At 47.1% G+C, this 19,354-nt stretch overlaps 1 protein-coding gene across 1 annotated transcript in view; it reads left to right on the top strand.

Annotated features, from left to right (window-relative positions):
• The window catches only part of esr2a (estrogen receptor 2a), a 315,173-nt gene extending 296,179 nt beyond the window's left edge, over positions 1–18,994 (top strand). The window contains exons 8-9 of the mRNA XM_070877959.1: positions 4,632–4,812; positions 18,823–18,994. Of these exons, the coding sequence (XP_070734060.1) occupies positions 4,632–4,812; positions 18,823–18,994 (353 nt within the window). The remainder of the gene's footprint in view (positions 1–4,631; positions 4,813–18,822) is intronic.
• The last annotated feature ends 360 nt before the right edge of the window (positions 18,995–19,354 follow it).

Here is a 19,354-nt window from a genome sequence, read left to right as displayed (position 1 = left end):
CCTATATCTACGCTGCTCATTATATCCTCAAAGAACTCCAGCAAACATGATTTCCCTTTCATAAAACCATGCTGACTCTGCTTGATGGTATCATAATTTTCTAAATGTCCCGCTACTGCTTCCTTAATAATAGACTCCAGCATTTTCCCAACGACCGAGCTTTTAATTTTGTTTTTTTACCATTTTTCCCTACTCTGACCCCACTTTCTGATGCATTCTTATGTTTATACGCTCTGTCTCTTCCTGTCACACTCTGGTTATCATTATTCCTATTGTTACCCTGCAACCCTGTGCAGGTCTCCTCCTCCCCTGAAGGTGCTGACTCTCACTGGGGTACAGGTCCCCCCCTCCCCTGAAGGTGCTGACTCTCACTGGGGTACAGGTCCCCTCCCCTGAAGGTGCTGACTCTCACTGAGGTACAGGTCCCCCCCTCCCCTGAAGGTGCTGACTCTCACTGGGGTACAGGTCCCCTCCTCCCCTGAAGGTGCTGACTCTCACTGGGGTACGGGTCCCCTCCTCCCCTGAAGGTGCTGACTCTCACTGGGGTACAGGTCCCCCCCTCCCCTGAAGGTGCTGACTCTCACTGAGGTACAAGTCCCCCCCTCCCCTGAAGGTGCTGACTCTCACTGGGGTACAGGTCCCCCCCTCCCCTGAAGGTGCTGACTCTCACTGGGGTACAGGTCCCCTCCCCTGAAGGTGCTGACTCTCACTGGGGTACAGGTCTCCCCCTCCCCTGAAGGTGCTGACTCTCACTGGGGTACAGGTCCCCTCCCCTGAAGGTGCTGACTCTCACTGGGGTACAGGTCTCCCCCTCCCCTGAAGGTGCTGACTCTCACTGGGGTACAGGTCCCTCCCTCCCCTGAAGGTGCTGACTCTCACTGGGGTACAGGTCCCCTCCTCCCCTGAAGGTGCTGACTCTCACTGGGGTACAGGTCCCCTCCCCTGAAGGTGCTGACTCTCACTGGGGTACAGGTCCCCCCTCCCCTGAAGGTGCTGACTCTCACTGGGGTACAGGTCCCCTCCTCCCCTGAAGGTGCTGACTCTCACTGGGGTACAGGTCCCTCCTCCCCTGAAGGTGCTGACTCTCACTGGGGTACAGGTCCCCCCTCCCCTGAAGGTGCTGACTCTCACTGGGGTACAGGTCCCCCCTCCCCTGAAGGTGCTGACTCTCACTGGGGTATGGGTCCCCTCCCCTGAAGATGCTGACTCTCACTGGGGTACAGGTCCCTCCTCCCCTGAAGGTGCTGACTCTCACTGGGGTACAGGTCCCCCCCTCCCCTGAAGGTGCTGACTCTCACTGGGGTACAGGTCCCCTCCCCTGAAGGTGCTGACTCTCACTGGGGTACAGGTCCCCCCTCCCCTGAAGGTGCTGACTCTCACTGGGGTACAGGTCCCCCCTCCCCTGAAGGTGCTGACTCTCACTGGGGTACAGGTCCCCTCCCCTGAAGGTGCTGACTCTCACTGGGGTACAGGTCCCCTTCTCCCCTGAAGGTGCTGACTCTCACTGGGGTACAGGTCCCCTCCTCCCCTGAAGGTGCTGACTCTCACTGGGGTACAGGTCCCCCCCTCCCCTGAAGGTGCTGACTCTCACTGGGGTACAGGTCCCCTCCCCTGAAGGTGCTGACTCTCGCTGGGGTACAGGTCCCCTCCCCTGAAGGTGCTGACTCTCACTGGGGTACAGGTCCCCCCCCTCCCCTGAAGGTGCTGACTCTCACTGGGGTACAGGTCCCCCCCCCTCCCCTGAAGGTGCTGACTCTCACTGGGGTACAGGTCCCCTCCCCTGAAGGTGCTGACTCTCACTGGGGTACAGGTCCCCCCCTCCCCTGAAGGTGCTGACTCTCACTGGGGTACAGGTCCCCCCCTCCCCTGAAGGTGCTGACTCTCACTGGGGTACAGGTCCCCCCCTCCCCTGAAGGTGCTGACTCTCACTGGGGTACAGGTCCCCTCCTCCCCTGAAGGTGCTGACTCTCACTGGGGTACAGGTCCCCCCCCCTGAAGGTGCTGACTCTCACTGGGGTACAGGTCCCCCCCTCCCCTGAAGGTTCTGACTCTCACTGGGGTACAGGTCCCCTCCCCTGAAGGTGCTGACTCTCACTGGGGTACAGGTCCCCCCCTCCCCTGAAGGTGCTGACTCTCACTGGGGTACAGGTCCCCTCCCCTGAAGGTGCTGACTCTCACTGAGGTACAGGTCCATGGGCAATGGCAGCTCACCAATTAGCCATTCTTCTTTGGAATCAAAGTCTGTCAGCAAACCTGTAATGGAACAATGGGCTGCCTTTAAAGAGGAGATGGCTCGGGTCCAGTCGAGGTACATTCCCACGGACGGGGGGATGGGGGGAAAGGTAGGGAAACTAAAGTCAGAGCTCCCTGGATGGCGAAAGGGATAGAGAGTAAGATGAAGCAGAGAAAGGGGGCAGTTAACATAAAAGGGAATCCAAAAGTCTTCTACAAGCAAATAAATAGTAAACGGGCAGTAAGGGGGGGGGGGGCGATTAGGGACCAAAATGGAGACCTACACATGGAGGCAGAGGGCATGGCTGAGGTACTCAATGAGCACTTTGCCTCTGTCTTCACCAAGGAAGAAGATGCTGCCATAGACATAGTGATAGAGGAGGTCATGGAGATAGTGGATGGGATAAAAATTGATGAAGAGGAGGTACTAGAAAGGCTGGCTGTACTTAAAGTAGATAAGTCACCAGGACCGGATGGGATGCATCCCAGGATGCTGAGGGAAGTAAAGGTGGAAATCACGGAGGTACTGACCATAATCTTCCAATCCTCCTTAGATACGGGGGCGGTGTTAGAGGGCTGGAGAATTGCAAATGTTACACCCTTCTTCAAAAAAGGGTGTAAGAATAAACCCAGCAACTACAGACCGGTCAGTTTAACCTCGGTAATGGGGAAGCTTTTAGAAACAATAATCCGGGACAAAATTAACAGTCACTTGGACAGTTGTGGATTAATTAAGGAAAGCCGACACGGATTTGTAAAAAGCAAATCGTGTTTAACTAACTTGATCGAGTTTTTTGGTGAGGAATCATGCTGACTCTGCTTGGTTGAATCTTGCTTTTCCAAATGTCCCACTACTGCTTCCTTAATAATGGACTCCAGCATTTTCCCAATGACAGATGTTAGACTAACTGCTCTATAGTTTCCTGCTTTCTGTCTGCCTCCTTTTTTAAATAGGGGCATTGCATTTGCGTTTTTCCAATCCGCTGGGACCTCTGCAGAATCCATGGAATTTTGATAGATTACGACCAATGTATCCACTATCCCTGCAGCCAGTTTTTTTAAGACCCTAGGATGCAAGCCATCAGGTCCGGGGGACTTGTCCACCTTTAGTCCCATTACTTTGCCGAGTACTACTTCTCTAGTGATAGTAATTGGATTAAGTTCCTCCCTCCTTAAAGCTCCTTGATTATCTCCTATTGGGATGTTTTTAGTGTCTTCTACCATGAAGACCAATACAAAATATTTGTTCAAAGTCTCTGCCATTTCCCTGTTCTCCATTATTAATTCCCCAGTCTCATCCTCCAGGGGACCAACATTTACTTTAGCCACTCTTTTCCTTTTTATATACCTGTAGAAACTCTTACTTTCTGTTTTTATATTTCGTGCTAGTTTACCTTCATAATCTATCTTCCCTCTCTTTATCATTTTTTAGTCGTTCTTTGCTGGTTTTTTAATATTTCCCAATCCTCTGGCCTCCCACTAGTCTTGGCCACTTTGTATGCCCCTGTTTTCAATTTGATACCATCCCTTATTTCCTTAGTTAGCCACGGATGGTTATCCCTTCTCTTACAGTCTTTCCTTCCCAATGGGATATATTTTTGTTGCGAGTTATGAAATATCTCCTTAAATGTCTGCCACTGTTCATCAATCATCCCATTCCATACTTTAATCTATTTTCCCAGTTCACTTTAGCCAACTCTGCCTTCATACTTTTGTAGTCTCCTTTATTTAAGCTTAGGGCCCTGGTCAGAGATCCAACTTTCTCACCCTCCAACTGAATTTGAAATACAACCATAATATGATCACTCATTCCTAGAGGATCCTTTACTCGGAGATCATTTATTAATCCTGTCTCATTACACAGTACCAGGTCTAAGATAGCCTGCTCTCTGGTTGGTTCCGCAACGTACTGTTCAAGGAAACTATCCCGGATACACTCTATGACCTTATTGAAGTGTATGCAGTTATGTGGGGCCTGGATAGAATGGATAGGAAGGACCTATTTACCTTAGCAGAGAGGTCAATAACCAGGGGATATAGGTTTAAAGTAATTGGTAGAAGGATTAGAGGGGAGTTGAGGAAAAATGTTTTCGCTCAGAGAGTCATGGGGTCTGGAACTCACTGCCTGGAAGGGTGGTATAGGCAGAAACCCTTATCCCGGTTAAAAAGTACTTGAATGTGCACTTGAAGTGCCGTAACCTACAGGGCTACGGACCAAGAGCTGGGAAGTGGGATTAGGCTGGATAGCTCTTGGTCAGCCTGCACAGACACATTGGCCAGAATGGCCTCCTTCTGTGCCGTTAACCTCTATGATTCTATGATTGATCCTTCCCCTGAGTTCCGTCAGTAATGCAGACCGTCACTTTACTGAGCCGTGGTTTCAATCTTTGCTTTAACAGGTATGTTCCCTCGTTCTGGAGTCACTGAGGAACATGAAAACAGGGAGAAGCTTCACAAGATTCTGGACACGATAACAGACACCCTGATTTGGTGCATGTCCAAGAGCGGAGTCCCCCCACAGCAACAAGCCACCCGCCTGGCACATCTACTGATGTTGCTCTCACACATCAGACATGCAAGGTAACGCACCCTTCGCCTTCACTCTGTCTCGACCTCTGTCGCTCCCTCGGAATGTCTGTGTCAGTTCCTCTCTCGCCCTGACTCCCTGTCTCTCTTGGTATCTGCCTACCTCTCTCTGCCTCTGTATCTTTCCCTGCCTCTGTTTCTAGGTTCTTTCAGAATCGTTCAGCACAGAAGGGAGCCGTTAGCCCATCGAGTCTGTGCCGGCTCTTTTGAGGAGCAATCCAGTTACATAACATAAGAACATAAGAAATAGGGGCAGGAGTCGGCCATTCGGCCCCTTGAGTCTGCTCTGCCATCCATCAAGACCACACCTCCACCTTCCCGCACTATCCCCATATCCCTTCATTCCCCCTGTTCCCTTAGAGCTCGGTCTTGAATATACTCAACAACTGAGCCTCCACAGCCCTCTGGGTTAGTGAATTCCAAAGATTCACAACCCTTTCAGTGAAGAAATTTCCCCTCATCTCAGTCCTACATGGTCAACCCCTTATTCTGCCACGGTCACCCCGTGTTCTAGATTCCCCAGCCAGAGAAACATTTTCCCAGCATTAACCCTGTCAAGCCCCTGAAGAATTTTATGTTTCAATTCGATCACCTCTCATTCTTCTAAACTCTAAGGAATATCGGCCTAGTCTACTCAATCTCTCCTCAAAGGGCAATTCCCTCATCCCAGGAACAGTCGAGTGAACCTTCGCTGTACTCCCTTAAAGACAGGTACGTCTTTCCTTAGGTCAGGAGACCAGAACGGTACACAGTACTCCAGGTGTGGCCTCACCATGCCCTATATAATTGTAGTAAGACTTCTTTACTCTTATACTCTAATCCCTTTGTAACAAAGGCTAACATATCATTTACTTTCCCAATTGCTTGCAGTACCTGCATGTTAACTTTCTGTGATTCATGTACAAGGACACCCCGGTCCTTGAGTGTAAACATTTCCCAGTCTCTCACCATTCAACAAATATTCTGCTTTTTTGCTTTTCCTAACAAAGTGGATAACTTCACACTTCCCCACATTTTGTTCCATTTGCCATGTTCTTGCCCACTCAGTCAATCTGTCTATATCTCTGCAGCCTCTTTGCATCCTCCTCACAGCTTACTTTCTCACCTAACTTTGTATCATCAGCAAACTTGGATTCGTTACACTCAGTCCCTTCATCTAAGTCACTGATATAGATTGTAAATAGCTGAGGCCCAAGCACTGATCCTTGCAGTACCCAGGTAGTTACAGTCTGCCAACCTGAATAAATCCTGTTTATTCCTATTCTCTGTTTTCTACCCAATAACCATTCCTCAATCTATGCTAATATATTAGCCCCAATCCCATGAGTCCTAATTTGGTGTAATAACCTCGTGTAGCACCTTATCGAATGCTTTTTAAAATTCCAAATACACTACATCCATTGGTTCCCCCTTATCTATCCTACTAGTTACATCTTCAAGAAACTCTAACAGATTTGTCAAACACGATTTCCCTTTCACAAAACCATGTTGACTCTGACCAATCATATTACAATTTTCAAAGTGCCGTTCCCACGTTCCTAATAATAGATTCTAGCATTTTTCCTACTTTTGATATCTGGCTAACTAGCCTAAAGCTCCCCGGTTTTTCACTCCCTCCTTTCTTAAATAGCGGGATTATGTTTGCTACCTTCCAATCCTTGGGGACTGTTCTAGAATCTAGGGAATTCGGGAAGATTAATACCAGCACATCCACTATCTCTGCAGCTCCCTCTTTTAAAACCCTTGGATGCAGGTCGTCGGGTCCAGAGAGCTTGTCACCATTTAGTCCCATTAATGTCTCCAGTACGTCTTCACTTATACTGATTTCTTTAAGTTCCTCATTCTCTCTAGACCCTTGGGTCCCCAATATTTCTGGAATGTTTTTTGTGAAAACAGACACAAAGTATTTGTTTAATGTCTCTGACATTTCCTTATTGTCTATTATAATTTCTCCTGTCTCTGCCTCTAATGGGCCCACGTTTACTTTCATTAATCGCTTCCTATTTACATACCTATCGAAGCTTTTACAGTCTGATTTTATGTCTCTCCCTAATTTATTCTCATTCTATTTTCCCTTTCCTTATCAATTTCTTGGTCCTCCGTTACTGAATTCTAAAATCCTCCCAATCCTCAGACTTATTGCTCTTTTTGGCAACAATATAATCCTCTTCCTTTGATCTAATACTATCTTCAACTTTGCTTGTTAGCCACAGTTGGACCACTTTTCCTGTGGGGTTTTTGTGCCTTAAAGGAACGTATATTTGTTGTAAATTATGTATTAATTCTTTAAATACAATCCATTGCTTGTCTACCGTCATATCTTTTAATGTAGTTTCTCAATCTACCTTAGCCAACCCAACCCTCATACCTACATTTGTTTAGATTTAAGACCCTAGTTTTGGATTTAACAAAATCACTTTCAAACTCAATATAAAATTCTAACATATTATGGTCACTCTTCCCTAAAGGCCCCTTTACTACAAGGTTATTCATTAATTCTTTGTCATTGCACAATACTAGATCTAAAACAGCCTGTTCCCTAGTTGTTTCCTCAACATACTGATTTATAAAACTATCTTGTATACATTCCATAAATTCATCCTCCACATTATTGCTGCAAATATGGTTTGCCAGGTCTATATGTAAATTAAAGGCCCCTATGATTACCGTATTACCCTTATTAAATGTGCCCCTAATTTCCTGATTTACACTCTGCCCTACATTACCACTACTGTTTGGGGGCCTATAAACAACTCCCACCAATGTTTTCTGCCCCTTGCTGTTTCTTAGCTCCACCCAAATTGATTCTACTTCTTGATTTTCTGAGCTAAGATCCTTTCTCTCCACAGTCTTTATCCCATCCTTTATTAACAGAGCTACCCCTCCGCCTTTTCCATTTTGCCTATCTCTTCTAAAAGTTAAGTATCCTGGAATATTTAGTTCCCAACCTTGTTACATAAGAACATAAGAAATAGGAGGAGTAGGCTCCGCTTTGCTCCACTTTGCAACCACATCTTCGTAATGGCTATTAGATCAAACCTATTCATTTCTATCTGCGCTTTAAAACAGGAAAAGAGAGCATAGCAAAGAATTAAGTAAGGGAGGACATTGATGACAAGGGAATAAATAGAATTATAGAACAGGAGTCTAAAAAGATGGTTAACATAAAGTGAGAGGAAATCCTATTAAAAATGAGTTACACTGCCTGTACAGCAATGCACACAGTGTCCGTAATAAAACAGGGGAGCTGGAGTCATTCATGCGTTGCGAGGAACCAGATATAGTTGGGATTACTGAGATATATTGGGAAAAATTGTGGGGTATAATATATTTAGACACGATAGAGAAGGGAAAAGGGGAGGTGGAGTAGCTGTACTTATTAGGGATAACATAATGGCAGTAGAAAAAAATGACGCAGCTATCAGCAAGACAAAAATAGAATCCATAAGGATAGAGATAAAAGATAATAAAGGATCAATCACACTAATGAGCGAAGTCTATAGACCACCTCATAGTGGAAGGGAGGTTGAGGAAGAAAAATAAGGGGAATGAGTACAAAACATGGAATAATAATTATGGGAAATTTCAACTACCCCGATATTAATTGGACAGAAGAGGTAGGTAAAGGGGATAAGGGAATGGAGTTCCTACACAGGGTACAGGACTCCTTTCTAACCCAATATTTTAAAAGCCCAACAAGGGAGGATTCACTATTGGATCTAGTAATGGGGAATGAACCAGAGCAGATAAAAGAAGTTAAACTCAGGGAACATCTAGGCAATAGTGACCATAATATAATACGCTTTAAGGTGATAATTGAGAAGGACATAAGTAAGATGAAAACCAGGGTAATAAATTGGAGAAAAACTGATTTTGAGGGGCCAAGAATAGAACTTGGGAAAATAAAATGGGCAACAATATTGGCCAACAATGATGTAGAACAGCAATGAAAACCATTTAAAACAGTGTTCAACAGAGTGCAGGAACAATATATTCCATTAAAAGGAAATAACAAACTAAACACTAATGAGACTCCATGGATGAATAAAGCCATAAGGGAACAACTGAGGGTAAGGAAAGAGGCATACATTAAGTACATAGACAGCAGGGGAGTGCATGATAAGGGAGAATACAAAGAGATTAGGAAAGAAATTTAAAAAAACAATTAGGAAGGCAAAGAGAAACTATGAAATTAAATTATCAAGGAATATAAAACAAAATAGTAAAATATTTTACAGGCACAACAAAAAAAGGTTTTGATAGGAAAAGGGCCATTAAGGGATAGACAGGATAATATCAGCGGTAATGATAGAGAGATGACAGAAATATGAAATCATTATTTTGCTTCCGTATTTACCAGGGAGATAGAACAGTTGGACATGACATTGGATGATGAGATTACTAATGAGATAAGAGCATTTAAAATAAATGAGAAGATATATTCAATAAACAAATCAAACTCAAAGAGGATAAAACCCCTGGTCCAGATGGATTGCATCCATGCATTTTAAAATAATCTAGGGAAGAGATATGTGAGGTATTACTACACATATTTAATAATTCATTAGAAAAAGGTGTAGTGCCAGAGATCTGGTGAATAGCTAACATAATACCTATATTTAAGAAGGGTGATAGAACATGTGCAGTGAACTATAGACCAGACAGCTTAATATTGGTGGTAGGAAAAATAATGGAATCCCTACTGAAGGAGAAAATAGAAGAACATCTAGAAACCAAAAATATAATAATGAATAGTCAGCATGGATTTCAAAAGGAAAAGTCTTGTTTGACCAACCTCACTGAATTTTTTGAAGAGGTAACAGAGAGAGTAGATAAGGGTAATGCAGTAGATGTAATTTATCAAGATTTTCAATAGGCCTTCGATAAGGTAACCCATAATAGACTGATGAACAAGGTCAGAGAATGCAGAGTCAGGGGACAAGTCGCAGAATGGATCGCTAGCTGACTTCAAGACAGAAAGCAGAGAGTAGGGTAAAGGGTAGCTATTCACAGTGGCAGAAGGTGGGTAGTGTTGTTCCACAAGGATCAGTGCTGGGATCACTGTTCACAATTTATATTAACGATTTACACTATGGAATCAAAAACACAATTTCTAAATTTGCGGATGACACCGAATTGGGCGATAGTCAATACTGAGGAGGACTGCAACAAATTACAGGAGAACATTAATAAACTTGTCGAATGGGCATATAATGGTTTTCACCATACTTACGTCCTTCTCCATTGGCAAATTAAATTCAACACAGATAAATGTGAGGTATTACATTTGGAAGGAAGAATAGGGAGGTCACTTATTACTTGGAGGGTGAGAGTCTCGGTGGGGTAGAGGAACAAAGGGATCTCGGAGTACAAATACACAAATCACTGAAAGGTTAGAAAGGCCATAAAAAAACAAACCAAGCACTAGGGTTAATTTCTAGAGGTTTAGAATTGAAAAGTGGGGAAGTTATGCTAAACCTGTATCGAGCCTTCGTTAGACCACGCTTGGAGTAGTTCTGGTCGCTATATTATATAAAGGACATAGAAGCACTGGAGAGGGGGAAGAGAAGATTTACAAGGATGATACCAGAAATGCGAGGGTATACATATCAGGAAAGGATGAACAGGCTGGGTCTCTTTTCTCTTGAAAAGGCTGAGGGGTGACCTAATAGAGGTCTTTAAAATGATGAAAGGTTTTGATAGAGTGGATACAGAGAGAATGTTTCCACTTGTGGGGAAGAGCATAACTAGAGGCCATCAATATAAGATAGTCACCAAGAAATCCAATGGGGAATTCAGAAGAAACTTCTTTACCCAGAGAGCGGTGAGAATGTGGAACTCACTGCCACAGGGAGGGGTTGAAGTGAATAGTATCGATGCATTTAAGGGGAGGCTGGACAAGCGTATGGGGGAGAAGGGAATAGAGGGTTATGCTGATAGATTTAGATGAGGAAAGACGGGAGGAGGCTTGAGTGGAGCATAAACACCGGCATGGACTGGTTGGGCCGAATGGCCTGTTTCTGTGCTGTATATCCGATGTATTAATGAATCTATTTTGTTGCGAATGCTTCACGCATTCAGATATAGTGCCTTTAGCTTAGCCAGTGAATCCCCATTACCTTTGTTACTCTCTCTGTCCCCTCCTGACCCACTCTGCTTATTTTTACCCCAAATTCTGCTCTGCTCTAGAGCCTTGACATTTCTCTTGCTGCGTATTCTTACTGCTAACTGCTTGCCGTTATTCTCACTCCCTCGCTTTTTCCCCATACCCCTGCAATCTTTCTCCTGTTACCTTCAGCGATTTGTGTACACATACCCCCCGGTCTCTCTGTTCCTGCACCCCCTTTAGGATTGTACCCTTTAGTTTATATTGTCTCTCCTCGTTCTACCAAAATGTATCACTTCCCACTTTTCTGCGTTATATTTCATCTACCACATGTCCGCCCGTTCCACCAGCCTGTCGAGGTACTCTTGAAGTCTATGCCTCTCCTTTTCACTGTTCACTATACTTTCAAGTTTTGTATCATCTGCAAACTTTGAAATTGTGCCCTGTACACCCAAGTCATTAATATATATCAAGAAAAGCAGTGGTCCCAGTACCGAGCCCTGGGGAACACCACTGTATACCTTCCTCCAGTCCCAGAAACAACCGTTCACCCCTACTCTCTGTTTCCTGTCACTGAGACAATCCCGTATCCAGGCTGCCACTGTCCCTTTTATGCCACGGGCTTCAACTTTGCCGGCAAGCCTGTTATGTGGCACTTTATCAAATGCCTTTTGGAAATCCATGTACACCACGTCAACCGCATTACCCTCATCAACCCTCTCTGTTACCTCATCAAAAAACTCGATCAAGTTAGTTAAACACGGTTTGCCCTTAACTGCTGCTCTCCTTTATTAATCCGCACTTGTCCAAGTGACTGTCCATTATGTCCCGGATTATTGTATCTAAAAGCTTCCCCACTACCGAGGTTAAACTGACCGGCCTGTCGATGCTGGGTTTATCCTTACACTCTTTTTTGAACAAGAGTGTAACATTTGCAATTCGCCAGTCCTCTGGCACCAGCCCCCGTATCGAAGGCGGATTGGAAGGTTGGGGCCAGTACCTCCGCAATTTCCACTCTCAGCAACTTAGGCCCATCCCGTCTGCTGACTTACGCACTTTAATTACCGCCACCTTTCAACTACCTCCACTTTATTTTGATCTCACCCAGTATCCTAGCAACCTCTTCATTTGCCATAGCTTTAGAAAAGTCCTCTTGGTAAACACCGATGTAATGCACTCATTTAGTACACCAGCCGTGTCTTCTCCCTCCACCAATCAATCTCCATTTTAGCCCGACTCAGCCCCACCGCTCCTCTGATAACCCTTTTACTGTTAAAATGCTCGCAGGTGACCTTTGCATTCTTTTTTTACATCAAAAACAACAGTGTGTCAGTCCTTCATTTTGATTTACAGTTGCATGGACAGATATTAAGGTAACTTCCACAAGGAAACAGGGAAAAAATTCTGCGTAATACTCTACTCTGTGCCTGGGACGGTAGCTATACTGCACCATGTGACTTGGAGTGTTGCCATACTGCACCATGTGACTGGGACTGTAGATTTACCGCACTTTGTGACTGGAACTGTAGCCATACTGCACTATGTGACTGAGAGTGTAGATATACCGCACTATGTGGCTGGGACTGTAGCTATATTGCACCATGTGACTGGGACTGTAGCTATACTGCATCATGTGACTGGGAATGTAGATATACCGCACCATGTGACTGGGACTGTAGCTATATTGCACCATGTGACTGGGAATGTAGCCATACTGCACCATGTGAACGGGACTGTAGATATACCGCACCATGTCACTGGGACTGCAGCCATACTTCACCATGTGACTGAGACTGTAGATATACGACACCATGTGACTGGGACTATAGATATACTGCACCATGTGACTGGGACTGTAGATATACTGCACCATGTCACTGGGACTGTAGATATACTGCACCATGTCACTGGGACTGTAGATATACTGCACCATGTGACTGGGGCTGTAGATATACCGCACAATGTGACTGGGACTGTAGATATATCGCACCATGTGACTGGGAGTGTAGATATACTGCATCATGTGACTGGGACTGTAGATATACTGCACCATGTCATTGGGACTGTAGATATAACGCACCATGCAACTGGGACTGTAGATATACTGCACCGTGTCACTGGGACTGTGGATAAACTGCACCATGTGACTGGAAGTGTAGATATACCGCACCGTGTCACTGGGACTGTAGATATACCGCACCATGTGACTGGGACTGTAGATATACTGCACCATGCGACTGGGACTGTAGATATACAGCACCATGTGACTGGGACTGTAGATATACTGCATCATGTGACTGGGAGTGTAGATATACTGCACCATGTGACTGGGAGTGTAGATATACTGCACCATGTGACTGGGACTGTAGATATACTGCACCATGTGACTGGGACTGTAGATATACCGCACCATGTGACTGGGACTGTAGATATATTGCACCATGTAACTGGGACTGTAGATATACAGCACCATGTGACTGGGACTGTAGATATACCGCACCATGCGACTGGGACTGTAGATATATTGCACCATGTAACTGGGACTATAGATATACAGCACCATGTGACTGGGACTGTAGATATGCCGCACCATGCGACTGGGACTGTAGATATACCGCACTATGCGACTGGGACTGTAGATATACCGCACCATGCGACTGGGACTGTAGATATACCGCACCCTGTGACTGGGACTGTAGATATACTGCACCATGCGACTGGGAAAGTAGATATACCGCACCGTGTGACTGGGACTGTAGATATACAGCACCATGTGACTGGGACTGTAGATATACCGCACCATGCGACTGGGACTGTAGATATATTGCACCATGTAACTGGGACTATAGATATACAGCACCATGTGACTGGGACTGTAGATATACCGCACCATGCGACTGGGACTGTAGATATACCGCACCATGCGACTGGGACTGTAGATATACCGCACCATGTGACTGGGGCTGTAGATATACCGCACCATGCGACTGGGACTGTAGATATACCGCACCATGCGACTGGGACTGTAGATATACCGCACCATGCGACTGGGACTGTAGATATACCGCACCCTGTGACTGGGACTGTAGATATACTGCACCATGCGACTGGGAAAGTAGATATACCGCACCGTGTGACTGGGACTGTAGATATACCGCACCATGTGACTGGGACTGTAGATATACTGCACAATGTGACTGGGAGTGCAGATATACTGCACCATGTGACTGGGACTGTGGATACACCGCACCATGTGACTGGGAATGTAGATATACCGCACCATGTGACTGAGAGTGTAGATATACAGCACCCTGTGACTGGGACTGTAGATATACCGCACCCTGTGACTGGGACTGTAGATATACCGCACCATGCGACTGGGACTGTAGATATACCGCACCATGCGACTGGGACTGTAGATATACCGCACCATGCGACTGGGACTGTAGATATACCGCACCCTGTGACTGGAACTGTAGATATACTGCACCATGCGACTGGGACTGTAGATATACCGCACCGTGTGACTGGGACTGTAGATATACCGCACCATGTGACTGGGACTGTAGATATACTGCACAATGTGACTGGGAGTGCAGATATACTGCACCATGTGACTGGGACTGTAGATACACCGCACCATGTGACTGGGACTGTAGATATACCGCACCATGTGACTGAGAGTGTAGATATACAGCACCCTGTGACTGGGACTGTAGATATACCGCACCCTGTGACTGGGACTGTAGATATACCGCACCATGCGACTGGGACTGTAGATATACCGCACCATGCGACTGGGACTGTAGATATACCGCACCATGCGACTGGGACTGTAGATATACCGCACCCTGTGACTGGAACTGTAGATATACTGCACCATGCGACTGGGACTGTAGATATACCGCACCGTGTGACTGGGACTGTAGATATACCGCACCATGTGACTGGGACTGTAGATATACTGCACAATGTGACTGGGAGTGCAGATATACTGCACCATGTGACTGGGACTGTAGATACACCGCACCATGTGACTGGGACTGTAGATATACCGCACCATGTGACTGAGAGTGTAGATATACAGCACCCTGTGACTGGGAGTGTAGATATACAGCACCCTGTGACTGGGACTGTAGATATACCGCACCATGCGACTGGGACTGTAGATATACCGCACCATGCGACTGGGACTGTAGATATACCGCACCATGCGACTGGGACTGTAGATATACCGCACCCTGTGACTGGAACTGTAGATATACTGCACCATGCGACTGGGACTGTAGATATACCGCACCGTGTGACTGGGACTGTAGATATACCGCACCATGTGACTGGGACTGTAGATATACTGCACAATGTGACTGGGAGTGCAGATATACTGCACCATGTGACTGGGACTGTAGATACACCGCACCATGTGACTGGGACTGTAGATATACCGCACCATGTGACTGAGAGTGTAGATATACAGCACCCTGTGACTGGGAGTGTAGATATACAGCACCCTGTGACTGGGACTGTAGATATACCGCACCATGTGACTGAGAGTGTAGATATACAGCACCCTGTGACTGGGAGTGTAGATATACAGCACCATGTGACTGAGACTGTAGATATACTGCACCATGTGACTGGGACTGTAGATACACCGCACCATGTGACTGGGACTGTAGATATACTGCACCATGTGACTGGGAGTGTAGATATACTGCACCATGTGACTGGGAGTGTAGATATACTGCACCATGTGACTGAGACTGTAGATATACTGCACCCTGTGACTGGGACTGTAGATATACTGCACCCTGTGACTGGGAGTGTAGGTATACCGCACCATGTGACTGGGACTGTAGATATACTGCACCCTGTGACTGGGACTGTAGCCATACTGCACCCTGGGACTGTAGCCATACTGCACCCTGTGACTGTAGCCATACTGCACCCTGTGACTGGGACTGTAGATATACTGCACCCTGTGACTGGGACTGTAGATATACTGCACCCTGTGACTGTGACTGTAGATATACTGCACCCTGTGACTCGGAGTGTTGCCAAACTGCACCCTGTGACTGGGATTGTAAATATACTGCACCCTGTGACTGGGACTGTAGATATACTGCACCCTGTGGCTGGGACTGTAGCCATACTGCACCCTGTGACTGTAGATATACTGCACCCTGTGACTGTGACTGTAGATATACTGCACCCTGTGACTCGGAGTGTTGCCAAACTGCACCCTGTGACTGGGACTGTAGATATACTGCACCCTGTGACTGGGACTGTAGATATACTGCACCCTGTGACTCGGAGTGTTGCCAAACTGCACCCTGTGACTGGGACTGTAGATATACTGCACCCTGTGACTGTAGATATACTGCACCCTGTGACTGTGACTGTAGATATACTGCACCCTGTGACTCGGAGTGTTGCCAAACTGCACCCTGTGACTGGGACTGTAGCCATACTGCACCCTGTGACTGGGACTGTAGATATACTGCACCCTGTGACTGGGACTGTAGATATACTGCACCCTGTGGCTGAGACTGTAGCCATACTGCACCCTGTGACTGGAACTGTAGATATACTGCACCCTGTGACTGTAGATATACTGCACCCTGTGACTGGGACTGTAGATATACTGCACCCTGTGACTGGGACTGTAGCCATACTGCACCCTGTGACTGTAGATATACTGCACCCTGTGACTGGGACTGTAGATACACTGCACCCTGTGACTGGGACTGTAGATATACTGCACCCTGTGACTGTAGATATACTGCACCCTGTGACTGGGACTGTAGATATACTGCACCCTGTGACTGGGACTGTAGCCATACTGCACCCTGTGACTGGGACTGTAGATATACTGCACCCTGTGACTGGGACTGTAGCCATACTGCACCCTGTGACTGGGACTGTAGATATACTGCACCCTGTGACTGGGACTGTAGCCATACTGCACCCTGTGACTGGGACTGTAGATATACTGCACCCTGTGACTGGGACTGTAGCCATACTGCACCCTGTGCCTGGGACTGTAGATATACTGCACAATGTGACTGGGAGTGCAGATATACTGCACCATGTGACTGGGACTGTAGATACACCGCACCATGTGACTGGGACTGTAGATATACCGCACCATGTGACTGAGAGTGTAGATATACAGCACCCTGTGACTGGGAGTGTAGATATACAGCACCCTGTGACTGGGACTGTAGATATACCGCACCATGTGACTGAGAGTGTAGATATACAGCACCCTGTGACTGGGAGTGTAGATATACAGCACCATGTGACTGAGACTGTAGATATACTGCACCATGTGACTGGGAGTGTAGGTATACCGCACCATGTGACTGGGACTGTAGATATACTGCACCCTGTGACTGGGACTGTAGCCATACTGCACCCTGGGACTGTAGCCATACTGCACCCTGTGACTGTAGCCATACTGCACCCTGTGACTGGGACTGTAGATATACTGCACCCTGTGGCTGGGACTGTAGCCATACTGCACCCTGGGACTGTAGCCATACTGCACCCTGTGACTGGGACTATAAATATACTGCACCCTGTGACTGGGACTGTAGATATACTGCACCCTGTGACTGTGACTGTAGATATACTGCACCCTGTGACTCGGAGTGTTGCCAAACTGCACCCTGTGACTGGGATTGTAAATATACTGCACCCTGTGACTGGGACTGTAGATATACTGCACCCTGTGGCTGGGACTGTAGCCATACTGCACCCTGTGACTGTAGATATACTGCACCCTGTGACTGTGACTGTAGATATACTGCACCCTGTGACTCGGAGTGTTGCCAAACTGCACCCTGTGACTGGGACTGTAGATATACTGCACCCTGTGACTGGGACTGTAGATATACTGCACCCTGTGACTCGGAGTGTTGCCAAACTGCACCCTGTGACTGGGACTGTAGATATACTGCACCCTGTGACTGTAGATATACTGCACCCTGTGACTGTGACTGTAGATATACTGCACCCTGTGACTCGGAGTGTTGCCAAACTGCACCCTGTGACTGGGACTGTAGCCATACTGCACCCTGTGACTGGGACTGTAGATATACTGCACCCTGTGACTGGGACTGTAGATATACTGCACCCTGTGGCTGAGACTGTAGCCATACTGCACCCTGTGACTGTAGATATACTGCACCCTGTGACTGGGACTGTAGATACACTGCACCCTGTGACTGGGACTGTAGATATACTGCACCCTGTGACTGTAGATATACTGCACCCTGTGACTGGGACTGTAGATATACTGCACCCTGTGACTGGGACTGTAGCCATACTGCACCCTGTGACTGGGACTGTAGATATACTGCACCCTGTGACTGGGACTGTAGCCATACTGCACCCTGTGACTGGGACTGTAGATATACTGCACCCTGTGACTGGGACTGTAGCCATACTGCACCCTGTGACTGGGACTGTAGATATACTGCACCCTGTGACTGGGACTGTAGCCATACTGCACCCTGTGACTGGGACTGTAGATATACTGCACCCTGTGACTGGGACTGTAGCCATACTGCACCCTGTGACTGGGACTGTAGATATACTGCACCCTGTGACTGGGACTGTAGCCATACTGCACCCTGTGACTGGGACTGTAGATATACTGCACCCTGTGACTGGGACTGTAGCCATACTGCACCCTGTGACTGGGACTGTAGATATACTGCACCCTGTGACTGGGACTGTAGCCATACTGCACCCTGTGACTGGGACTGTAGATATACTGCACCCTGTGACTGGGACTGTAGCCATACTGCATCCTGTGACTGGGACTGTAGATATACTGCACTCTGTTGCGTGTTATTGCCTCTTGCTCTTCACCTCCCGCTTTCTCCATCCAGTAACAAAGGCATGGAGCACCTGTACAGCATGAAGTGCAAGAACGTGGTGCCCTTCTATGACCTGCTGCTGGAGATGCTCGATGCCCACGTCATCTACAACCGCAAGCAGCCAGCAGAAGCTCACAACTGCAGCCAATCCAAGGCAACAAGTTCTGATCCGTGCCCTCGATAACTCCCCAACCAGAAAACATTCCCCCCCTCCTCCCTCCACCCCCTGCCCCCCCCATCCCAGCCTCCCGACCTCCCCTCGATCTGCTCAAGGACAAGGGAATGAACACGGCAACTGTTGGATATAACGACGGACGGAACACGGGTTGGCTCCCCGGAGAGAAGGGACGGGAGAGTAAAGGCAGCCCGCAAAGCACCAAACGATCGATTTTACCAAATTCTCCCCACCGCCCCACTCCCCCAGTTCCCTCCTTCCTCCCCTGAAGGTGCGGACTCCAGCCGGGATAGTGTCTCCAGCTCCCGCCCGCCCGCCCTCCAAGTGGCTCACTCATGTGTTGTCCTCGATAGTCTCCCAGTTGACCCC

Source organism: Pristiophorus japonicus, chromosome 4 (assembly GCF_044704955.1).
Source record: "Pristiophorus japonicus isolate sPriJap1 chromosome 4, sPriJap1.hap1, whole genome shotgun sequence".
Classification (NCBI taxonomy): Eukaryota; Metazoa; Chordata; class Chondrichthyes; family Pristiophoridae; genus Pristiophorus; species Pristiophorus japonicus.
Note: the sequence above shows the minus strand (reverse complement) of the source record. Positions and strands in the feature narration are given on the sequence as shown.